The sequence below is a fragment of the Scleropages formosus genome, chromosome 12, assembly GCF_900964775.1.
Source record: "Scleropages formosus chromosome 12, fSclFor1.1, whole genome shotgun sequence".
In the NCBI taxonomy this organism is placed as follows: Eukaryota; Metazoa; Chordata; class Actinopteri; order Osteoglossiformes; family Osteoglossidae; genus Scleropages; species Scleropages formosus.
The window spans coordinates 24502973-24528058 of NC_041817.1; the positions used below are offsets into that span (position 1 = coordinate 24502973).

The 25086-nt window shown below is 40.5% G+C and overlaps 1 protein-coding gene across 11 annotated transcripts in view; it reads right to left on the minus strand.

Annotated features, from left to right (window-relative positions):
• The window catches only part of neb (nebulin), a 65093-nt gene that overhangs the window by 22361 nt on the left and 17646 nt on the right, over positions 1–25086 (minus strand). For 7 of the 11 annotated variants that reach the window (XM_029257049.1, XM_029257048.1, XM_029257047.1 and 4 more), the window contains exons 30-87: positions 24756–25067; positions 24154–24360; positions 23941–24045; positions 23704–23811; positions 23293–23604; positions 22759–22965; positions 22554–22658; positions 22228–22335; positions 21819–22130; positions 21212–21418; positions 20748–20852; positions 20451–20558; positions 20044–20355; positions 19725–19928; positions 19453–19557; positions 19121–19228; positions 18695–19006; positions 16396–16599; positions 16125–16229; positions 15793–15900; positions 15367–15678; positions 14992–15195; positions 14739–14843; positions 14377–14484; positions 13951–14262; positions 13596–13799; positions 13338–13442; positions 13056–13163; positions 12447–12758; positions 11999–12202; positions 11557–11661; positions 11068–11175; positions 10549–10860; positions 10231–10434; positions 9683–9787; positions 9211–9318; positions 8416–8727; positions 8046–8249; positions 7475–7579; positions 6718–6825; positions 6317–6628; positions 6003–6206; positions 5747–5851; positions 5548–5655; positions 4655–4966; positions 3978–4082; positions 3734–3832; positions 3369–3470; positions 3142–3249; positions 2594–2905; positions 2312–2416; positions 2080–2184; positions 1841–1945; positions 1637–1744; positions 1308–1418; positions 922–1119; positions 414–518; positions 62–166 (exon numbers count right to left, since the gene is read on the minus strand). In XM_029257049.1, the coding sequence (XP_029112882.1) occupies positions 62–166; positions 414–518; positions 922–1119; positions 1308–1418; positions 1637–1744; positions 1841–1945; positions 2080–2184; positions 2312–2416; positions 2594–2905; positions 3142–3249; positions 3369–3470; positions 3734–3832; positions 3978–4082; positions 4655–4966; positions 5548–5655; positions 5747–5851; positions 6003–6206; positions 6317–6628; positions 6718–6825; positions 7475–7579; positions 8046–8249; positions 8416–8727; positions 9211–9318; positions 9683–9787; positions 10231–10434; positions 10549–10860; positions 11068–11175; positions 11557–11661; positions 11999–12202; positions 12447–12758; positions 13056–13163; positions 13338–13442; positions 13596–13799; positions 13951–14262; positions 14377–14484; positions 14739–14843; positions 14992–15195; positions 15367–15678; positions 15793–15900; positions 16125–16229; positions 16396–16599; positions 18695–19006; positions 19121–19228; positions 19453–19557; positions 19725–19928; positions 20044–20355; positions 20451–20558; positions 20748–20852; positions 21212–21418; positions 21819–22130; positions 22228–22335; positions 22554–22658; positions 22759–22965; positions 23293–23604; positions 23704–23811; positions 23941–24045; positions 24154–24360; positions 24756–25067 (10008 nt within the window). The remainder of the gene's footprint in view (positions 1–61; positions 167–413; positions 519–921; positions 1120–1307; positions 1419–1636; positions 1745–1840; positions 1946–2079; positions 2185–2311; positions 2417–2593; positions 2906–3141; positions 3250–3368; positions 3471–3733; positions 3833–3977; positions 4083–4654; positions 4967–5547; positions 5656–5746; positions 5852–6002; positions 6207–6316; positions 6629–6717; positions 6826–7474; positions 7580–8045; positions 8250–8415; positions 8728–9210; positions 9319–9682; positions 9788–10230; positions 10435–10548; positions 10861–11067; positions 11176–11556; positions 11662–11998; positions 12203–12446; positions 12759–13055; positions 13164–13337; positions 13443–13595; positions 13800–13950; positions 14263–14376; positions 14485–14738; positions 14844–14991; positions 15196–15366; positions 15679–15792; positions 15901–16124; positions 16230–16395; positions 16600–18694; positions 19007–19120; positions 19229–19452; positions 19558–19724; positions 19929–20043; positions 20356–20450; positions 20559–20747; positions 20853–21211; positions 21419–21818; positions 22131–22227; positions 22336–22553; positions 22659–22758; positions 22966–23292; positions 23605–23703; positions 23812–23940; positions 24046–24153; positions 24361–24755; positions 25068–25086) is intronic. The other 4 variants (XM_029257050.1, XM_029257051.1, XM_029257052.1 and 1 more) reach the window with 4 other exon arrangements.

Below are 25086 nucleotides of genomic sequence, written 5' to 3' on the forward strand. Positions count from 1 at the left end.
AATGTATCTGGTTCATTTTTCATATATTAATAAAATTGGTGTTAGTGTATATGTAGCTTACATCACTAGCCCAGGTGTGGCCCTGGACAGCGGTGACATAAACTGGAGTGTCCGTCACGATGGAATAGTTACTAAAGTTCTTCTTTCCTTCTGCCCTGTACTTCATCTGCAAGGGAATAAGATTGAAGAAAACATGAGAAGGTGAGCAACAAGTTTGTCTCCTCTCCAAGCCTCTGTCATCTTGACTGTGTTTCACCTCTTCTGCCAGCTGTGCTTATTGCTACTTGCTGGTTGTCTCAATTTATATATTTAACTTGTAATCACAGCATAAGAAAATTAGATGAGAAATAACAGTAATTCTTGGGTACAACTGTAAGGAAGAGATATGATATGAAGGAAGTTGGAAGACCCACGTCGCTTTGGAGCTCGTAGGACTTCTTGGCTCGAACAATTTCCGGCGTGTCCCACACATAGCAGCCGATCCCCTTCATCCAGTTGAGGTCGTCTTTGTAGAACACCTGATGGGACAAGTGTGGCATCACATCATTATCATGCCTTACACTCGGTGTTAGCCTGTGCCTCGCTGATGTATAACTGCATTTCCACACGTGTCCTGTTCAGAAACACCTGAAAATAATGAACCATGTATGCTGGAGAAAATAAAATTGCAGTTAAATATTATAACTGACCTTAATAAAGAACTCAAAAGTGACTGAAATGTTTAATGTCTATTATTATCATTGTTATTATTATTATTATTATTATTATTATTATCATATTTGAAAAGAAAAACCAACCAGAAACCAGGACAAATAAATACTGAATGTCTTAAGCCTTGATAGAGTCAAAATGCCAAAAGGTTTACCCAGAAATTTGCAAAATAATTAAAAGAGTTTAGAGTGGTATAGAGATTTGACGTACGTCACTCAGGATCTCGTTGGCTTTGCGGGCCTGGATGGCGTCGCTCTGGTCTGGATGGCAGGTCCACTGGTGCAGGTATGTGCGGTACAGTACATCACTGAGGATCTCCTGGCACTTCTTGGCCACAACGGTGCTGATCATGTCAACAGGGATGTGAAGCTTGGTCTTGGTGCTTTCATACGCCTTGTGATATTCTCTCTGAGACAACAGTGAACACCAGCACTTGCATTATAAAAAAAAGTTATCAGAATTATCATATACAATATTTTGTATATTACATTGGACCTTTGAAGGTACTGATGACCAACAACATAAACTTTACCACAGCAACAGTAGACATACAGAGCACAGGAGAAGGAGACAGAAGAGGGTGGACAAGGTCTTACCAGCCCCTTCATCTTCTCCACTACGGCGGCACGGACCACCTCAGGGAAGTCGGCACCAATTGAAGCCATATAGTGACCCTTAGCCTTTTCATGAGCATCCTTGTACTTAACCTGTGATTTTTTTAAACAAGCAACAGAAACACCACAATGTCCAACTATTTCATATACAATGTAGGTATAATTTCTTATATTTCAATCCAATAATTGCATGTGCACGCATTACACATCATTTGTCATATTCATAAGCCACATTGAAAAATATGTTTATATGCAGTATTGTGAGGTGTAGAAGTGTGATTTGAGGAGTGCACCGAGTAGCTGAGACTCACCATGCTTGCAGTATCCCTGCTATGTTTAGCTCCCACAAGTGGGAGGTACTTTTCGTTCAGCTGGTAACTCGTTGCTTTTGTTGTATCCCAGGAGGACTTGTAAAGTTTCTGTGGAGAAAGGAAAAAGTTCTCACAGTCAACAGGAGGTAGGGGAAAACAACCTAAAACCCTAGTGAGGCCAAGGCATACTCCTGCAGCTCTTACCTCGCTGATGTTCTTGGCCATTTCTCTGCTATGGGCCAGCTGGGGTGTGTCCTCTGAGCCAATGTACTTGCCCTTCTCCAGGTTGAACGACTCCTTGTACTTCAGCTAGTTGGTCAGGAAGCAGAAAATGCTTATTTGTGGCAGTTTTTAAAAAATCGTGGTTATGTGCATATTAAATATGTAGCAAAAGGAGAACTTTAAAAAAAGATTGAGCTTCCATATGTATTTGATATACTCACATCACTGAGGTTAGCTGCATTGACCTTGGCCAACAGAATCTCGGGACGATCCACAATGTGTGTGTACTTGGCAAAATTTTCTACTGCATTCTTCTTGTAAATTCTCTGCATAAAAAGAAAAAATGTAAGTCACGTAAAAGAGAGAGAAGCCTTGAAACTATGAACCGCAGCAACCTTATAGATTCAATACAAAAGACATTGTGTTTAAGGAAAATCTAAGGAAAAAACCTACATCGTTCAGGATCTGCTGAGCTTTTCTGACTTTTACGTGATCCACCGAATCTGCAGCTATCCAGCCACAACCACGAATCCATTCCAAGTCTGATTTGTAGACAATCTGAGAAAACACAAAATGGGTTTTTTGACCAGCTCATATTTATGGACATTAAGAGTGAGAGAAATATGCAAAGATAATGTTGGAAGTAGCTGCTGTGATTTCCCTCCAAATTCTGTGCGATAACAAGGGATACAAGGCTTACAACATCAGTAGATGAGCAGCTCAGCAATGACTTACATCACTGCGAAGATCATACACTTTCCTGGCCTGGACGACATCGCTGGAGTCCGGCAGGCAGGTCCAGTTATGAAGGTAAGTTCTGTAGTTGAAATCGTTGACTTGGATCTGGCACTTCTTAGCCATCTCAATCATTAACATGTCCACTGGAAGGTGAAATTTGGTCTTGGACTTTTCAAAGTCCTTCTTGTACAAAGCATCACTGGCGATTCTGGCTGAATTCAGAGCCAGCATGAGCAAGGGGTCATCTTTGACGCTGAGGGCTCCGATGTGGTGGCCAACTTGCTTGCGATAACCAGCCTTGTAGTTGTACTGAAAAAGATTAATTTAGAATGTTTTACAGAGCTATTTAGGCTGTTCACCCATACTACTTCAGGCATGTCCTCGAACTTAACTGAAACAGGTCACAGGTTGAAAGTAAGATGTTTTTAACCTGAATGTGCAATGAATGTCTAAACCTGATTGCAGTGTTTTCCGCAGTGTGTGTTTTCGAAGATTTACACAGTCCCTCAGCCACTGGATTAGAAGATGACCAGACAATGACTTACGTCACTCTTCATGCGTGAAGTATGGATGCATTGCTTAATGGACACAGCATCAGGAGGCATGAAGTAGCTTGTGGCTTTTATCTTATCCCAGGCCTGGGCGTACAGTTTCTGTGAGCAAGGGGAAGGAAATAAGCAGGATTTAAAAGATGGTCCCTTGAAGACCTTACAAAAGTGTGCTTTCCATTCCAAACCACATGTTGTTCCCCTCGTTCCAGGCCTCCACCTACTGAGTTGATGTTTTTGGCTGCCTCTCTGGCCGTCACCAACAGTGGAGTGTCCAGCATGGTGTACTTAACCTTGTCACGGTGCCAAGCCTGGCGGTATTTAGCCTGGTAAAAAGCACAATTTGAATAGTCATCCATCACGTATACATAACAAGGCATCTCTTATACAGGTGAGAAAAATCTTCTAATGAAATCTGCTTATTGTCACGTTAGAAATAATAACTAATCAAGCCAGTTATATTGGTTCAACCATTGCCTCAAAGTGTATTACATGTTAGATATTAGTGCAGCTGAATAAATAGCAGGATTAAGGGAGAATCACTCAAAATTGGCTTTCGAAAAGATGAGCTGAATTTTATTCCACTCACATCATTGAGGACATCTGCTGCATTCTTGGCACAAACCAAATCCATTCTGTCAAGAGGAGCTGTGAACTTCTGTTCATCCAGTTTGACACGATAGCCTCTCTACATGAGGACAGAAAAGTGCAACATTTCCAGAACTGACTCTGTGAGGCTCTCTTGTATCCAGCAATGGTAAAAAATTTTCATTATCACCGAAACATAAATCCATGAAGTATTTATAACACAAACTAGAACAAGATCAGCTCACATCAGACACGATCTTCTGGGCGTTCCTGACTTTGACGACTTCCATAGACTCATGCGGTATCCAGCCAACACCTTTCAGCCATTCCAAGTCAGACTTGTAAACAATCTTGCAAAAATTAAAAGAAAACAGACTGTCGGTGTCGTTTGCATTTTAGTCCAAGGGGAAATTATCAACTCAAGTCAAGCTTGGATAACTTCATACAAAATATCGGAAAGCATCTAGCACACCATCCCTGTACTTGTAAGTATAACTTTCTGCAAACTCATATTCGTTGATGATAGTTACAATGATATCCCAATAAACAGAGGTTGCATTTCACTGCTGTTTTTTTTAACTGAAACAGCATTAAATATCATTTTCACAAAAAAATACTTCTATACTTAGCAAGGCGAGCAATTGTAGACTATAATGTTTCTCAAATGAAACACAAGGATAAATGTAATAATTATAAAGAAAGGCAGGAAAACAGCTCCATCTTGAATTATAAAGTTATAAATAAAGTCAGGAAAACAGGTCTATACTGAGTTTAAAAAGACATTTCATGGTCAAATCATTTAACTTTGTTTCAGTTTCAGTTGATTCATTTCCACATTCTTAAGTGGGATACTGAGCAAACGTATCAAAGAACAGAATACTTAAATTTTGAAGGACCAGTACATGAGTTCCACTTTACTCACATCACTGCGAAGGTCATAGACTTTCCTGGCCTGGACGACATCGTTGGAGTCCGGCAGGCAGGTCCAGTTATGAAGGTAAGTTCTGTAGTTGAAATCGTTGACTTGGATCTGGCACTTCTTAGCCATCTCAATCATTAACATGTCCACTGGAAGGTGAAATTTGGTCTTGGACTTTTCAAAGTCCTTCTTGTACAAAGCATCACTGGCGATTCTGGCTGAATTCAGAGCCAGCATGAGCAAGGGGTCATCTTTGACGCTGAGGGCTCCGATGTGGTGGCCAACTTGCTTGCGATAACCAGCCTTGTATTTGTACTGAAAATGGTCAGTTGAGAATGTTTTACAACACTATTTTGGCTGTATTAATAATATACCCATATTACTTGAGGCACATCTTTGAACTTCAACTAAAATAAACAGGTCACAGGTTGAAAGCCAGATGCTTTTAATATGAATGTCCCAGGTACTTTATGACATTGACCTACTTCCCATTCAATCTGATGTACAAGGATTTAACAGTACATTTTCACTTTCTGTTTCTGGATGTTAATTTCTTTAACTTATAACTGATAGACTATATGCTGTGATTTTTTTTTTTTTGTCATTTATACTCAATATAAAGAAAAATTGGGATGTGGGCAACTACAGATTATTTACATCTACTTATTTAACTAGTTCTTTTCTTCACAGTAACTTGCAGTGCTAAGCTACTTATAAATATTTGCTCATTTATTTAGCTGGGTAATTTTTACCATATCAGTTCAGGGTTAGAAAGTAAGAGCCTACAACCTTCACATCCAAAGGCAGCAGCTCATATCTTTGTGCCACCTTTTGCATTTTACTGAAGGTAACCAGACCGACTTAATATGTAACCAACGTAAAGAAAGCTTACTTACATCACTAGCAATATCTCTTGAAGCTTTGGCCTTCAGAACAGAGATGGCATCTTGTTTGATGTGATATCCCTTAGCCTTAGATGCATCCCACGCCTTAGTGTACAGCCTCTGTTGAATGCAAAGTGAATTGTAGGACATGCACAACAGAGCCTTCAAAACTAATCATAAAGAAAATTATACATGTGTGAGTGGTACATACATTACTAATGTTGATGGCGTTGGCTTTGGATAACTCAATGGCAGGTGTGTCAGGCATGATGTGGATGGAAGTCTTGTCCTTCTCCCATGCTTCTTTGTATTTTCTCTAAAGAACACATTCAGGAATACAAAACAGTTTCAAAAGATTTTTTACATGTTTTTGCAATAGGCTTTATTGCGTCACAAACACTGTTGCATATTCATTTGACGATTATTTAATCATGGGAACACAATTATGGAAAGGAGGAATTTCTCACATCGCTGATTGTTTCGGCATTTTGTTTGGCCAAGACGACGGCAGGCAGGTCAACAACACTAGTGAACTTCACAGTGCTGGGGGGCTGGCGGTACAAGCGGTCATTCAAGATCGTCTGAGCTTTCTTGACCTTAATGACATCCAGGGAACCCTGAGGCATCCAGCCACAGCCACGTAGCCACTCCAAGTCTGCCTTGTACACTGCCTGAAAGACAAAATGAGAGTCAGAAGCCACGACAAATATGTGTGTCTCAAGAGTAAAACCTGAAAAAATTCAGAATCATTTGAAATGAAACCAGCTGAAGAGGCTCTTACATCACTGCGAAGGTCGTACACTTTCCTGGCCTGGACAACATCGTTGGAGTCTGGAAGGCAGGTCCAGTTGTGTAGGTAAGTTCTGTAGTTGAAATCGTTGACCTGAATCTGGCACTTCTTAGCCATCTCAATCATTAACATGTCCACTGGAAGGTGAAATTTGGTCTTGGACTTTTCAAAGTCCTTCTTGTACACAAGATCACTTGAAATCTTGGCAGCATTGAAGGCCTTCATGATCAATGGATCGTCTTGGACACAACGGGCTCCGATGTGATGCCCAAGTTGCTTGCGATAGCCGGTTTTGTACTTATACTGGAAGGGCACAATGAGCAGATCTCAGCAATTTCATCTTCATGCTAACTGTAAACATATCCTTCTCTCTGCAAAACTGAAGTACTTACATCACTGATGATATCCCTGGAAGCCCTGGCTGACAGGACAGAGATGGCATCCTTGGGTAAGTAATAGCCCTTCCTTATAGCATCTTCATATCCTTGTTTATAATGTTTCTGAAAAGGATTTTTTAAAATTAAAAACATTATAAATGGAAATGAAAATATGTAAGTGCCCAGAGCAGTAGATATAAACACTGACTTGGTTTGATTATGTGGTAAGAGGATATCGGTCTTTACCAGACTCTTTTATATAACTGAATTATTTGCTATTTATTAGTCAGCCTAAAGGTTTGAATCTCAGAAAAACAAAAACAGCAAAGAGGTAGGACAGTCTTAAAATAAACATGAAATCATGAGAAAAAAATCTAAGAAAAAATAGGAGTACAGTTACTGACAGTTGTAAAACGTCTCATGAAAAAAAAGTTTAAATACATCTGTTTTAAAAAGTCTTTGCCCAACATTTGATGCTTGAAACATACATATTCAAACACTGTCTTAGCATAAGAAGAGTGTTTTTCATTTATTTTGTTTTAGCCATTTTGCCTTTTGTAAAGTGTCATTTTGGTGGAATTTAGTTTTGGACTTTGGAAAAATAAAAATTGGAAAAACTTTATTTTTCCAAATTGGACTTTGGAAAAATAAAAAAAATCACATGGTCCAGCAAGGTTCAGACCAAGCCACAGACACTTTTTCAAGAGGCGTCATTGAAAGACTGAATTTTCCATAATAGTAGCTCTGGTTGCTGTGAACATGGTTTCCTTACCAGGCTGGTGTTAAGTCTGTTTTGTTGGGCAAGCGTAATTTCTGGCGTGTCTGGCATGATGTGGATGTGGATTTTCTCCTTATTCCAGGCATCAGTGTATGCTCGCTGCAACAGAAATTGTCACAGCGTTACAAAAAGCCATCTGCATCAGCATAAAAATAAGAGCAAGTATAATGTCTGGGGTGCTGCAGCACCTATCAAGAAGTATCAAATGGAATTACTATTTTTCAGGAAATTCAAACTAATTACTTTCAGTGAAATGAAAATATAATCTACTGTATATGCAAATAATATACAATTATATACTGAAAAAGAAGCCACAGTGCAAACCAAAATAAACAGTATGTTATTTGAATAAGTCCTTAAACTTAATTACCAGCTAAAGTGGGCAGCAGGGTAGCTTTAACTTTCTGGATTAATTGTAAGTGCTGTGTAAAAATTGGATGTCCTCACCTCAGTAACTAACGATACTATCCATAAAAATGTTTTATGAAAATCAGAAACATGTCAGGAACTCTGATTATTTCAGTTCTTTCGCAAGCTGTTTGTCATTTGATCTCAAAACTCATACCTGGTCCATTATTTTTGCGTTAGTCTGAGCGAGAACGATGGGCATGGCATCGGTTTTACTGGTGAACTTGAATTTGCTCGGGTGCTGACGATACTTCCTCTCGCTCAGGATCTCGGCAGCTTTCTTTGCCTTCTCGACGTCTAGTGAACCAATGGGGACCCAGCCCGTTCCTCGGATCCACTCCATATCAGCCTTATAAATGGCCTGTTTCCAGGAGCATCAAGCAAATGAGTTTTTTTTTCAATGTTTAAAGTCAAATGAGAGGCAAATCAACATGCAAATGGACAATCACTGAAATGAAACACAGGGATAAATATATGTTTGCAACTGACCTCCATAAAACAGTTAACAGACCAACACTGAAACTCACATCACTGCGAAGGTCATAGACTTTCCTGGCCTGGACGACATCGTTGGAGTCTGGCAGGCAGGTCCAGTTATGAAGGTAAGTTCTGTAGTTGAAATCGTTGACTTGGATCTGGCACTTCTTAGCCATCTCAATCATTAACATGTCCACTGGAAGGTTAAATTTGGTCTTGGACTTTTCAAAGTCTTTCTTGTATAAAGCATCACTGGCGATTCGGGCTGAATTCAGAGCCAGCATGAGCAGGGGGTCATCTTTGATGCTGAGGGCACCAATGTGGTGGCCAACTTGCTTGCGGTAACCAGCCTTGTATTTGTACTGAAAAAGTAGAATTCACACTTCTAAGCTTCATGCTGCTTTGCTGCATCAAATAAATTTACATTCCTACTGTATAAATCCCATGTATACATAACTACATTCCTATACTTCACTCATCAGAAATGCCCTATTACCTCACCAGTAATGGGGCAGCTGGGATGGTAATGGTAAACGCTGCTGCCTTTGGACCCAAAGGTTGCAGCTTTGAATCCCACCTCCAGCTGTTGTACCCTTGAGAAGGTACTTAACCTGAATTTCCCAGCTGTATGAATGGGTAAATGATTGTACCATAATCTTGTAAATCACTTTGGAGAAAAGTGTTAGCTAAATGAGTAAATGTTGGTTGCAAAAGTACTAAAAAACAAATATTACTGATGAATAATGTAATATCAGCTATGATGCCTACAGATAATTTTAAGAGGAGCAGAATGCTCAAAAATCTGAGACATTTCAATCGAGGAGTAAAATAAGAGAGAAACCCACATCACTGGCGATGTCCCTGGATGCTTTGGCAGCTCTGATGGAAACAGCATCTGGTTTAATATCATGGCCCTTCCTGATCGCTTCCTCGAAACCTTGCCTATAAAGTTTCTGCAAAGAAAAAGTGTTAGTTAGAACAATAATTAAAGCCAGAGAACTATTAAGTCAATGCAGACAGGTGCATGGAGGTGCGGTATGAAAAAGGGTTTATATATTCTCCACTGCTGTCATGAAAAAATTGCTTCTGGACAAACACAGCTCAGCACTTATATACAAAAAACTGATACTTGGTTTTCTGTGTGACCACCTCACCCCAACCCTAACCCTAAGTTACAAAGAATAATTTGTTCTTTTACTCACCCCATGAGTGAGTAAGGCTGATTTGCATCAAGGTTAGTCTATATTTTCAAAAATGTTTATAACAATGGGATGACAAATGAAACTATAAAATGTGTGAAATAAGTAGAATGCCCACCTTGCTGAGGTTTGCAGCATTGGCCCTCGACAGAAGGATCTCTGGTGTGTCTGGAGGAACATGCACTTTGAGCTTCTCCTTCTCCCAAGCTTCATTATACAGGCGCTGTGAAGAGGCACGGCATCCTTGTTAGGACATCTTTGTGCAGTTCAGACCCATATTACTGAGCATTGCACAAGCAAACATTCACTGACAGTTACTCTTCACTGGGGAAAAAGCATGTAAAGGATATAGATTAAATTCAAATCAGTTTTTAAATTTAAAATATGTTCAACTCCAAAATATTTCCCAGTTCATGGTACGCAATCAAATAACCCATTAAACCCATGCTTCACTGGTGTATTTCAGTAAAGTATCTTAAATGTTCAGATAGTGAACATAGATACTGAAGATGACTTTGCTGTGATCTGGTTGCTGTAAGAAGCTCCTCATTATTCTCTGCTGTGCATATTTTCAGTCATCAAAGATATACTTCCTCTATTTACCTTTAACGGTATTGCTGATATCACAGTCCATATCTGAGATATGAGAAGTGGCAATTAACTGACCTTATTAATAGTTTGTGCATTTGTTTTGGCCAGGACCATGGGCATGGACTGCATATCTTGAGTAAATCTGAACGAATCTGGTTTCTGGCGATAGAGACGATCGTTCAAGATCTCAGCAGCCTTCTTGGCCTTCACTACATCCAGAGAGCCAATGGGCACCCATCCAAGTCCTCTCATGAACTCCATGTCTGCCTTATACACATTCTAGGAAGCAATGCTTGTATTAGTCATATTTATCAGGAACACATAATGAAGAAATCTAGTCAGGTACTACTAAATGCAGGCAATATTTCGTTGTTTCCATCAGCATCTACGTACATCACTCTGAAGGTCATAGACTTTCCTGGCCTGGACGACATCGTTGGAGTCTGGCAGGCAGGTCCAGTTGTGGAGATAAGTTCTGTAGTTGAAATCGTTGACTTGGATCTGGCACTTCTTGGCCATCTCAATCATTAACATGTCCACTGGAAGGTGAAATTTGGTCTTGGACTTTTCAAAGTCCTTCTTGTATAAAGCATCACTGGCAATTCTGGCTGAGTTCAAAGCCAACATGATCAAGGGGTCGTCTTGGATGCTGAGGGCACCAATGTGGTGGCCAACTTGCTTGCGGTAGCCTTGTTTGTATTTATACTGAAGAGCAATTGTTTGATATGTGGAGATAAATAAAAATTAGTTATACAGAAGATACAGCAGGTATCTAAAAGACAAAACACATAAAAAAATTACCTAAGTGAAGAAATGTATGTCACTGGCTATATCTTTGGCTCCCATAATGGGCATGGCACTAGTAATACCCCATCTGGATGAAATAAAAGTTTCATAAAAGCATGGACTCACGTCACTGGCAATATCCCTGGAGGCCTTGGCCGCCTTCACAGAAACAGCATCACTGGGTAGAAAATAACCCTTTCTAATCGTATCCTCAAAGCCTTGCCTGTAATATTTCTGCATGGGATGAAAAAACAAGTGTTAAAATATTATCGCAATAATTAATGAACCAAAACCTCTCTGACTCATCAATACGCAGTGACTCACATGTTTATCTGTTGTCAAAAAATATCTTTCATTTACTATTTTGATTTTTTAGTTATGAGTCATTAAATGTAAAAAGGAATTTAATTAAGTTTATTATCATAAAAGTCCTTTCAAACAACAATAATTTAAAAAGTGTTCAGGGTGTCTTAATGGATTTTCCCGGCTACTGGTAAAAAATGTACTCGATAATGATCTTCACAATGTCAGTGGTGCTAAAATGACATCAGGCTGAATGTGTAGTGTTAGGAAAAGGAGGGAAAGCAAAGGGAGAAACATTCATCCTAGACTCACACGGCTGTTGGTGAGTTTGTTCTGCTGAGCTAGAATAATCTCTGGGGTATCAGGCATGATATGAATAATTTTCTTATCCTTCTCCCATGCCTCTGTGTACAGGCGCTGTAATTCAGAATAAATAAATTACTACACCAGGAAAACATTCAGTTCAAGGTCACATGAGCGTTGAAACTTCTGGAAAGCAATTTATCTAAGTTTTTAAAGAAAAAGGTATCTATCATAGACATTAGGTTTGTAAGTACAGAATTAATACTCTGCAATAGCAATAGCCACACTGCCTACAATTAACTTTAACTCAAGAAAGAGCTAATAAATCTTCTGCTGTATATCAGAATTCATGATGAACACACACACGGTCATTCTCAGAATTACACTGTGGTTTAATGGTCCTTTATTTTGGGCTGGAAGGCTAGAGAGTATCAACAGAATGTGGGGGCACCTGGTTCATCGTTTGGGCATTGTTCCTAGCCCGGGCGATGGGCATAGCATCACTGGGGGTTGTGAATTGGAAGGCGCTGGGATGCTGGCGGTACTTCCGCTCACTCAGGACGGCAGCAGCGTTCTTGGCCTTCTCCACGTCAAATGAACCAATGGGCACCCATCCCAGACCTTGAAGCCACTTCAAGTCAGCCTTATACACATTCTGAGAAAGGACACAAAAAGAGCACATTACTTCATCTTGTGAACCTCTCAGTTGTGCAGCAGAAGGATCACCTCAGCTGGAGAGAAGGAAATAAGAAAAAAATCCAAAGATGTAATTAAAAAATTAAATGCAATGCTGTCACATGAGAAAACACACACATGGCAATGCTAAACATGACAATGCATCTGAAAAAATCAAGTTAAAATCATCCTTTCAATCAGTATTTTAGCCTGTTTAAACTTACATCACTTTGTAGATCATAGACTTTCCTGGCCTGGACAACATCGTTGGAGTCTGGCAGGCAGGTCCAGTTATGGAGATAAGTTCTGTAGTTGAAATCGTTGACTTGGATCTGGCACTTCTTAGCCATTTCAATGATTAACATGTCCACTGGAAGGTTAAATTTGGTCTTGGACTTTTCAAAATCCTTCTTGTACAAAGCATCGCTGGCGATTCTGGCTGAATTCAGAGCCAGCATGAGCAAGGGATCGTCTTTGATGCTGAGGGCTCCAATGTGGTGACCAACTTGCTTGCGGTAACCAGCTTTGTATTTGTACTGAAAAACATTGGTTGGAAATGAATAATTAGAACTTGTTGACTCAACAAAACGATTTAGTCACAAACAATGAAACATGCAGCTACTTATGTGATGTACATTGGTTCATTTGGTGGAATGTAACAAATCAAGTGTGCTTCAGAATCAAGTGTCATCCAAGTCTCTCTTTCTGTTGATGTAATGCAGTCATAGCATTTTTTTTAAATGAATGTTGCTTTGGAGAAAAGCATCCGCTAAATGAATAAATGCAAATGTAAATATATATTGAGAGCATCACCAACAGAAAAACAAACTTACATCACTGGCTATATCCCTGGAGGCCTTGGCTGCCTTGATAGGAATGGCATCACCACGCATATCATAGCCCTTCTTCTTCGCCTCTTCATTGGCAAGTTTGTACTGTTTCTGTTTAAATGAAGGGCAAAGGCTTACCTTCTGTAAAACTGAAACTAAGTAAGCATGATGTTACAGCTCATAGAGACAGTAGAATCAGTAAATGTAAAAAACGGTTTATTTGTACTTGAAAGAATAACAGAAAATGAATAATGACATCTGAGTCTGGTGAAAAAAAAAACTTACCACACTGTAGTTGATTTTGTTCTGTCGAGCCAGATTCACCTCCAGGGTGTCTGGCATCATGTGAACTTTTTTCTTGTCGCTTTCCCAGGCTTCAGTGTACAGTCTCTGCAGAAAAGGAAAGTTAATTAAAAACATAGATACTTAGAAAAATATCAACATATTTTCCATGAAGACAAAAATTATATTTTTACAGTTGTTAGATTTTTTTCATGTCACTACATCAGATATTTAAATATAGATAGTGAGACAGAGCAGTACCTTGTTTCCAATGTCTTTGTTGGTTTTAGCCAGAACCATTTCCATATCCTGGGTGGTGCTTGTGAACTTGAATTTGCTTGGGTGCTGCCGATAGAATTTCTCACTCAGGATCGACGCAGCAGTCTTTGCCTTCTCTACCTCAGGTGACCCAATGGGAACCCATCCCAAACCCTTCAGCCAACCCAGATCAGACTTGTACACCACCTGGGTAAAAACAACATAATAAAATTGCAAACTGAGAAGTTACAATCACTCTATATCCATTAATTATGGCAATTTACATATTTGTTTTCAAATTAACTGTAGACTTAAACATATATTTCTGCTTTAAAATATTTAATTTGTTTAGACTTACATCACTCTGTAAATCATAGACCTTCTTTGCATGGACAACATCGTTGGAGTCTGGCAGGCAGGTCCAGTTATGAAGGTAAGTTCTGTAGTTGAAATCGTTGACTTGGATCTGACACTTCTTAGCCATCTCAATCATTAACATGTCCACTGGAAGGTGAAATTTGGTCTTGGACTTTTCAAAGTCCTTCTTGTACAAAGCATCACTGGCAATTCTGGCTGAATTCAGAGCCAGCATGAGCAAGGGGTCATCTTTGATGCTGAGAGCTCCAATGTGGTGGCCAACTTGCTTGCGGTATCCAGCCTTGTACTTATACTGAAAGACATGGGTCGACAACGTTGAGATTAAGCCTCACTGGTGGTGCAGAATACTTAAATCTATATATAAAAGTTATACAGAGAATTTGACATAGAAAAATAAGGAACTTACATCACTGGCAATGTCCCTGGAGGCCTTGGCTGCCTTGATGGGAATGGCGTCACCACGCATATCATAGCCCTTCTTCTTCGCCAGTTCATTGGCAAGTTTGTACTGTTTCTATAAATATTCACAATATAGAAGACCATGTTAGGATTGTAACAGAATACAAATTTGTATTTTTTTGTTAATTTAACAGAAATGTGAACTAGACATATTCAGCTTGAATAATTTTTAGTATTAGACTATAATCATATATGTGATTTAATAAAGTGGCAACATTGTTTCTTATTGTTACAGAAGTTACACGTACAACCAGTCACAAAAACATAAATACTTAAGACAAAACTAGTTTCTCCACAGACAAGACTTACCACACTATAGTTGATTTTGTTCTGTCGAGCCAGAGTCACCTCCAAAGTGTCTGGCATCATGTGAACTTTTTTCTTGTCGCTCTCCCAGGCTTCAGTGTACAGTCGCTGTAGAAATGGAAAGTTTTTGAAAAAAATGTGGTCTTAATTAAAGACAATCCTGTAAAGTGTGAGACAGAAATAAATAATATCTTTATTTCTTCTATCCAAGTTAATGTGGTAAAGCAGGCACGTTAAGAGTAACATTTGGTAGTACCTTGTTTCCAATGTCTTTGTTGGTTTTAGCCAGAACCATTCCCATATCCTGGGTGGTGCTTGTGAACTTGAATTTGCTTGGGTGCTGCCGATACAATTTCTCACTCAGGATCGACGCAGCAGTCTTTGCCTTCTCTACCTCAGGTGACCCAATGGGAACCCATCCCAAACCCTTCAGCCATCCCAGATCAGACTTGTACACCACCTGGGTAAACACAGCATTACAAAATTGGAATCTGTGAAGTCAAAATCACATTATTATTTCTTTTTCTGACTGATATAAACAATTATATTTATCTTCCATTACAAAGGACTGTAATGAATTCTATATTCAAAGCTACAACATTTTGAGTTTAACAAATTTATTCAGACTTACATCACTCCGTAGATCATAGATATGTTTTGCATGGACAACATCGTTGGAGTCCGGCAGACAGGTCCAGCGGTGAAGATAAGTTCTGTAGTTGGCATCATTCACTTGGATCTGACATTTTTTAGCCAACTCAATAATCAGCATGTCCACTGGGAGGTGGAATTTTGTTTTGGACTCATTGAAATCCTTCTTGTACAAAGCATCACTAGCAATCTTGGCTGAATTCAGAGCCAGCATGAGCAAGGGGTCATCTTTGATGCTGAGAGCTCCAATATGGTGGCCAACTTGCTTGCGGTATCCAGCCTTGTACTTATACTGAAAGACATGGGTCGACAACGTTGAGATTAAGCCTCACTGGTGGTGCAGAATACTTAAATCTATATATAAAAGTAATAAAGAGAATCAGACATAGAACAATAAGGAACTTACATCACTGGCAATGTCCCTGGAGGCCTTGGCTGCCTTGATGGGAATGGCGTCACCACGCATATCATAGCCCTTCTTCTTCGCCAGTTCATTGGCAAGTTTGTACTGTTTCTGTTACAATTCATAAAACAACAAACATTGTTATAACACTGAGGGATGAGAAAGATACTTGACACAGAAATGTCCTTAAATTAAACTTAGTGGCATACTACACATTTGGTTTCATTTGAAGAGAAGATATTACCTTACCTATTTTAAGGCATAAGACGTTATATGACTGAGGATCACAGAAAGAATGATGTGTAAAACACCATCTTCTCCACCACAAGACTTACCACACTGTAGTTGATCTTGTTCTGTCGAGCCAGATTGACCTCCAAGGTGTCTGGCATCATATGAACTTTGGTCTTGTCCTTCTCCCAGTCTTTAGTGTACAATCGCTGTAGAAATTGAATGTTAATTCCAAATATTAGCATTCATTAGAGACAATATTTGAAAGAATGTTATAAAAATGTAGTTTTTTCTCAACAATTCAGTCACAGAAACAAACACTGCATTTTCTTTAAGTATGCGAGATACCGATTAAATAACCAAACCTAGTAATACCTTGTTTCCAATGTCTTTGTTGGTTTTAGCCAGAACCATTTCCATATCCTGGGTGGTGCTTGTGAACTTGAATTTGCTTGGGTGCTGCCGATACAATTTCTCACTCAGGATCGACGCAGCAGTCTTTGCCTTCTCTACCTCAGGTGACCCAATGGGAACCCATCCCAAACCCTTCAGCCATCCCAGATCAGACTTGTACACCACCTGGGTAAAAACATTTCATTTTCAAAAAATAAGATTTCAAAATAATAGCACGTAGGCTGTGGCAGGGAATCCAAACATTAACGGATTATAAACCACAAAGGCGGTCATTGACAGGTGCCGCTGCGTCTCTCCCAGGTGAACTGAATGCGTTTTATGGCTGCTTCCAGTTCGAGAACAAAGACCCCCCACTGCACATCCCCACAGTACATGATAACGCCAGTCTCACCGTCTCTGTGGCACAGGTGAGAAGAACTTTTAGCCGAGTCAACATCCACAAAGCTGCTGGACCGGACGGAATTTCAGGGCGAGTTTTAAAAACATGCAGTGAGCAACTGGCTACTGTCTTCACGGACATATTTAATACCTCCTTAAAAAGCTCAGCTGTACCCACTTGTTTCAAAAACACCACCATCATCCCCGTTCCTAGAAAGAACAAAGTGAGCTGCCTTAATGACTATCGCCCAGTGGCACTGACCCCCATTGCAATGAAATGCTTTGAGAGGCTGGTGCTGGGACACATTAAGGACACCATCCCGGACACTCTGGACCCACTGCAGTTTGCCTACCGCCACAACAGATCCACTGAAGATGCAATATCACACACACTTCACACCATTCTGTCTCACCTGGATAATAAAAACTGCTATGCAAGGCTATTGTTTGTAGACTATAGCTCAGCATTTAACACTGTCACCCCAACCAAGCTGATCCAGAAACTACTAGGGCTGGGACTGAGTGCCGCATTGTGCAATTGGATCCTGGATTTCCTCACCAACAGACCCCAGCGTGTGCGGATTGGCAGTAATACCTCCTCCCCACTGATCCTCAACACTGGCACTCCACAGGGAAGTGTCCTGAGCCCAGTGCTATACTCCCTGTTCACACATGACTGTGTAGCCAGTCACAGCTCCAACACCATCATAAAGTTTGCTGACGATACCACCATTGTGGGTCTGATCACCAACAACGATGAGATGGCCTACAGAGCGGAAGTGAAACTCCTGACAGAGTGGTGCCAGGACAACAACCTGTCTCTAAATGTTAGTAAAACTAAGGAGCTGGTGATTGACTTCAGGAAACAGGATACGGTTCAGGCACCCATCAACGTAGGAGGGGACATGGTAGAGAGGGTCAACAGTTTCAAATTCCTCGGGGTCACCCTCACTGCCAAACTCACATGGACTGAGCACACAGCATCGACCATCAAAAAGGCCCATCAACGCCTCCACTTCCTCAGGTATCTGAAGAAAGCCAGGATGTCCACTACAGTCCTCACCACTTTCTACAGGTGTGCTGTGGAGTGCGTCCTCACAGGGTGTATTACATCCTGGGGTGGCAGCTGCTCTATACAGGAGAAAAAAGCCCTACAGAGGGTTGTCAAAACAGCTGAGGAAATCACTGGCACACAGCTACCAGCAGTTGAGGACACCTACACCACACGCTGCCTCAGAAAGACGATGCGCATCATGAGAGATCATAGTCACCCCGCACGGGCACTTTTCTCTTCCCTGCCATCTACAAAACAGCTTAGGTCTATTCGAACCCGCACAGCTAGGAACAGGAAGAGCTTTTACCCCACTGCTGTAAGACTATACAACACTAACCAATGTGCCACCTTTAGTAAATAGAGTTGGACTGCTCCACCCAAGCACATTGGTAAATTATACTGTCACTTCAAGCATTTTCATTCTCTCGTTCTGATTTCTCTTACTGTCAACTGACATTATTGTTACTACTGTTACCATTATTTATTGTTATTGCTGTCATTGCTGCTATTGTTATTTACTGTCATTCACACTGTTTGTTTGTCATTGTTTTGTTTGTGCAGTATTCCTATTGTCCTTGCCCATAGTCTGTGGAGAAGCATTCAGGAAGATTTTCATGATACATGTACGTGGTACTTGTTTCTATGACAATAAACTTGAAACTTGAACTTGAACTTAATATTAAGAAAACATTCATTTTAAATAATTTGGACTGTATAGAGAAGTGTAATTTTTTGCAAAAAACAAAAATATATGAATAAGACAAAAGTTAGTCCCTGTAAGGTGTTATTAGATGTCAAGATGTCAAACCAGAATTAATTTAAACTTACATCACTCCGTAGATCATAGACATGTTTTGCATGGACAACATCGTTGGAGTCCGGCAGACAGGTCCAGCGGTGAAGATAAGTTCTGTAGTTGGCATCATTCACTTGGATCTGACATTTTTTAGCCAACTCAATAATCAGCATGTCCACTGGGAGGTGGAATTTTGTTTTGGACTCATTGAAATCCTTCTTGTACAAAGCATCACTAGCAATCTTGGCTGAATTCAGAGCCAGCATGAGCAAGGGGTCATCTTTGATGCTGAGAGCTCCAATATGGTGGCCAACTTGCTTGCGGTATCCAGCCTTGTACTTATACTGAAAGACATGGGTCGACAACGTTGAGATTAAGCCTCACTGGTGGTGCAGAATACTTAAATCTATATATAAAAGTAATAAAGAGAATCAGACATAGAACAATAAGGAACTTACATCACTGGCAATGTCCCTGGAGGCCTTGGCTGCCTTGATGGGAATGGCGTCACCACGCATATCATAGCCCTTCTTCTTCGCCAGTTCATTGGCAAGTTTGTACTGTTTCTGTTACAATTCATAAAACAACAAACATTGTTATAACATTGAGGGATGAGAAAGATACTTGACACAGAAATGTCCTTAAATTAAACTTAGTGGCATACTACACATTTGGTTTCATTTGAAGAGAAGATATTACCTTACCTATTTTAAGGCATAAGACGTTATATGACTGAGGATCACAGAAAGAATGATGTGCAAAACATCATCTTCTCCACCACAAGACTTACCACACTGTAGTTGATCTTGTTCTGTCGAGCCAGATTGACCTCCAAGGTGTCTGGCATCATATGAACTTTGGTCTTGTCCTTCTCCCAGTCTTTAGTGTACAATCGCTGTAGAAATTGAATGTTAATTCCAAATATTAGCATTCATTAGAGACAATATTTGAAAGAATGTTATAAAAATGTAGTTTTTTTCTCAACAATTCAGTCACAGAAACAAACACTGCATTTTCTTTAAGTATGCGAGATACCGATTAAATAACCAAACCTAGTAATACCTTGTTTCCAATGTCTTTGTTGGTTTTAGCCAGAACCATTTCCATATCCTGGGTGGTGCTTGTGAACTTGAATTTGCTTGGGTGCTGCCGATACAATTTCTCACTCAGGATCGACGCAGCAGTCTTTGCCTTCTCTACCTCAGGTGACCCAATGGGAACCCATCCCAAACCCTTCAGCCATCCCAGATCAGACTTGTACACCACCTGTGTCAAAGTAATGTTACACGATTAAATAGTGAGACAATTACCATTAGCTGGGAACTGTTTCCCATTGCAACCTCGTTCCATATTTTAAAGTAAAACTGCATCTAAAACTTACATCACTCCGGATGTCATAGACCTGCTTTGCATGAACAACATCAGTGGCATCTGGAAGGCAGGTCCAGCGGTGAAGATAAGTTCTGTAGTTGGCATCGTTCACTTGGATCTGGCATTTTTTGGCTAACTCAAAAGCCAGCATGTTCACTGGAAGGTGAAATTTGGTCTTGGACTTTTCAAAGTCCTTCTTGTACAAAGCATCACTGGCAATCTTGGCTGAGTTCAAAGCCAACATGAGCAAGGGGTCATCTTTAATGCTGAGAGCTCCAATATGGTGACCAACTTGTTTGCGGTAACCAGCCTTGTACTTATACTGAAAAATATGAGTTTAAAGTACTATATAGAGTTAAAAAAAAAATATCAGACATACAGACACAAAAACACAGAAAGATGAACAGCAAGACTTACATCACTGGCAATGTCCCTGGAGGCTTTAGCTGCCTTAATAGGGATGGCATCATTTCGCATATCATAACCCTTCTTCTTGGCCAGTTCGTTGGCAAGTGAGTACAGTTTCTGTAAAATAAATTAGCATTAAATACTTTCCTTCCTTGCGAGACCTTGACCTGGAGGATGCAGAAAGGGACCTGTTGAATTTAACTTCTGTCGTCAATATTTTGCTGCTGCTTGAGTACTATGATGTGGATTACAATTTAAAATCTGTTGGGATTCATGTAACATCATTATCAAAAAATCTGGACCTACCTTGCTGTAGATGGTCTTGTTTTGTCGTGCCAGGGTCACCTCCATGGAGTCTGGCATAATATGGATCTTGGTTTTATCCTTTTCCCAAGCATCAATGTATGCTTGCTGCAGGAAACATAAAAAATGTCTATCACTGATCCTTCAAGGGAATAGCAAGCATGCTGTGAACATGCTGATGGGTCTACAAAGCGACAATCAGGGAATTTTGTGTCCTAGGATGCAAAATGCTTTGATCATTACAGCTAGCTCAGCAAGTTGTCACTGGTTCACCGCAGCGAAGCAGGTCCTTGTGTTTGTAATCTGAACCTATTCTTCTTCTACCTCTTATGACCCTGCAAGTCACTCTGGTTAAGAATTAAAGAAAATTAATATATACAGATGCAGCCATTGAGAAGGGAACAAAGGTCATGCTGACACAGAGTAAACTCTGATCTTCCTGGGGTCTTGCAATGTTCATCTCTTACCTTGTTCAAGGTCTGGGCATTGGTCTTTGCCAGGACTATGTCCATAGCCTGAGTGTCCCTGGTGAATTTGAAGTTGCTGGGGTGCTGGCGGTAGAGCTTCTCACTTCCGATCTGGGCGGCCGTCTTGGCCTTCTCCACTTCCAGGGAACCAATCGGTATCCACCCATTTCCTTTCATGTAGCTATTGTAATCGCTTTTGTAGATATTCTGTGAAAACAGAAAGTATGCATATTTACAGAAGGGTTTCTTTCCAATCAGCTGAGCAGCAGTCAGTATCAACATACAGCTTGGATGATTTTATCATTGCCAAAATGAAACAGGGCTAATTAGTTGTAATGTTTAATATTTACCTTGATGCATTTACATGCACTTATTTAGCAGATACTTTTCTCCAAAGCAACATATGGTTCAGAGTAAATGTAAATGTGTTGTTCACTGCAGACCAAGGCCTTAGACACCAACACACAGCGACCATGTTGTATTTGGAAGATATAATGAATTTTGTTCTGTTAAAATGATGGAACCTCACTATTACGCTAATGTGATATCTCTGTTGCCTATCACCTTCCACACAACTGCTCCCTTCCTTAGAGCATGCAACACTCACATCACTGGCAATGGTCTGCATGTTTCTTGTCAGCTGAAGGTTCATGGCATCGGGCAGGAGCACGTAGTGGTGTCGAAGCTTTTTGTAGCCGACGTTGGTGTTGACAGCAGACGCCTGCTTAGCCTGTGTGACGCTCAGCATGTCCACAGGAGTGTGGTACTTCAGCTTAGCCTTGTGGTAGTCCTTGGTGTACTCCCTGTTGCTCTGAATCTTGGCCACGTGCATGTAGTGAACGAGCAGGGGGTCGTCCTGGAGACTGCGGAAGCCCACATGTTGGCCTCGAGACTTCACATGAGCTAGTTTGTATTTGTACTGTGAACAAGATGGATTTAAAATTCATTAATGAATATTAATTCTGCAGCACTGGCTAGGAAAGAAATCATAAGACTTTGACATTAAAGTCACATACATCACTGGCAATGTTGGTGGAGGCCCTTGCTGCCTTAACAGGTATGGCATCCTGTTTCAGGTTGTGGCCTTTCTGTATTAGATCCCTCAGACCGGCCTTATAGGCTTTCTGAAATATGGAAAGAAATCTACATGTTAAGAGGCATATACTTAACTGAATCTCTCCTTGGTATAATTGTATTTATTATACTGTCTTTATCATAGTCATTTCTGCAAGTCTTTTGGAGTAATTCACATTAAAAACACTTATTTTGTGTTACTTAACACAATGGTTTTACAGTGCCTACAATAAGAAGCTTTACCTGTGATCTGGGCAATAGCACCTACCTCACTCATGTTGATACGATTGGCTTTTGCCAGTACTATTTCAGGACTATCAGGCATGATGTGAACCTTGATTTTATCCTTGTTCCAAGCCTCTACGTACGCGTTCTACAGCATAAACAGGTAAAGGAAGTAGTCAGTCAAAACTGATCTTGACAAGTGATATCAGAGAGAATGGTTTTTCGATAGCACTGTATTCAAGGTGTACCTTATTAATGATCTGGTTGTTGGTCTTGGCCAGAGCTAAATCCATAGAATCCATTAGTTTTTTGAACTGGAATTTGGAGGGGTGGGTGCGGTACTTCATGTCGCTCTGCAGCTGGCTACCGAGCTTGGCGGTCTCCACACCCAACGAGCCAATGGGGATCCATCCAATTCCTTTCACTGAGCTGTTATAGTCACTCTTGTATTCATGCTGCAAACAAACAGAGAGACAAGGTACAGGTGTATGCCTCCTTTAGTGTGGCCTTTTGGACTGAACAACAAATGCCCTACTGCAGCACTGAAGAATTTAAAAACCGAAGACTACGAGGCTGTTTTGATCAGAAAAGATCTGAACTGCTTCTTATTCTTCTAAATATGTATAATTTTAAGGTGAGAAATCACAGTTACACCAATTTATTTATTACCTTGATTTTGGAAAACCAGCATCCTCCAGAATAAGTGATTGTGGCATCTTCAGAGTGACATGGGCCATTGTAAGTGAACATGTGAAAATAAACCAAACAGTACTATTACTTACGTCACTAGCAATGGTCTGCATGTTTCTTGTCAGCTGAAGGTTCATGGCATCGGGCAGGAGCACGTAGTGGTGTCGAAGCTTTTTGTAGCCGACGTTGGTGGTCACTGCAGACGCCTGCTTAGCCTGTGTGACGCTCTGCATGTCCACAGGAGTGTGGTACTTCAGCTTAGCCTTGTGGTAGTCCTTGGTGTACTCCCTGTTGCTCTGAATCTTGGCCACGTGCATGTAGTGAACGAGCAGGGGATCGTCCTGGAGACTACGGAAGCCCACGTGTTTCCCTCGAATCTTCTCGTACTCCTTCTTGTACTGATACTGCAAGTAAACATATGAAAGGCCTCTTTTTTACCAATACATTTTGGTTAAGACCTTTATTAGGAGACCCGTGCATTGTTCAAAGCTGGCATCACTTACGTTGCTGGCAATATGTCGTCCATGTTTGGCAGCGACAATGGGAATAGCATCTTGTCTCATGTCATATCCTTTAGCAATATCCTCCTTCCACTGGTGTTTGTAGTTAACCTATATAAAGAAACACATGTGATGTACCTACAAAGCTTAGAATCTAGAATAAATTATAAATAATAATCTTGCTTTCTCTTTTTCTCTATTCCAGAGACCATTCTTTGAGCTTCACTTTTTTCCACTGACCTCACTCAAGCTTTTGGCATTGATCTTGGCCTGGAGGAATTCTGGGCTGTCTGCAGGCAGATGGTAGATGTGCTTCACCTTCTCACCTGAAGCCTTATAGGCTCCCTAGAGAGATAAGAAGACAAGAGATCCTTGTGAAGAATCCAAAGAACCTTACCATTGCACATTATGTATCTAACTTCTATGGGCTACTGCAATTAATGGTATTTTTACAATATTGAGCTGCTTGGTGTTGCTCATGGCTAGGGCCATGTTCATTGAGTCCACTGGGCTTGTGAACTTGAGGGTACTAGGGTGTTGCCTGTAGGTCATCTCATCCAGAGCTCTGGCTGCCGCCTTGGCCTTCTCCACATCCAGAGAGCCAATGGGGACCCAGCCAGCACCCTTGTATATGCTGTTGTAGTCATTCTTGTAGTTGTTCTGAAAAGATCAAAAGACAGAAGGAGAACATGAAAACCTTCGACAGAGGAAGAAATTCAGCTCATACCATTAACTGGATATGTAATAATTAAATCTTAGTAGAACTTTATGTAATGCTAAATCTAAAGGCAGCACTTCAACTTTACTACTGGAACCCCATTAATAATCTCCTTCGTCCTTTGTGTAAAGGAATACAATAAAAAACATTCTTTGTTCTTATCTGAAGTGGTTCCCAATTGCTCCAGATTGGAAAAAATTGTTTTAGGTACCATGGTTTTTGCTCAAGAAAGATCCTTTCCATTAGTTACCATAGTCTCTACAAGCAATACTGAAAACCCACAGGACAGACCATAAGGATCACAAATTTTCCAGTAACAAATGGTTTGAGAAATTACATCACTCTGTATTTCCATCATGTTTCGAGTCAGCTGAAGGTTCATTGCATCAGGCATCAGGACATAGTGATGGATGAGCTTCTTGTAGCCAATGTTGGTGTTGACAGCAGACGCCTGCTTGGCCTGTGTGACGCTCAGCATGTCCACAGGAGTGTGGTACTTCAGCTTAGCCTTGTGGTAGTCCTTGGTGTACTCCCTGTTGCTCTGAATCTTGGCCACGTGCATGTAGTGAACGAGCAGGGGGTCGTCCTGGAGACTGCGGAAGCCCACGTGTTTGCCTTTTGCTTTCACATAAGCTAGCTTGTACTTGTACTGTAAAGTTGAACAGTAG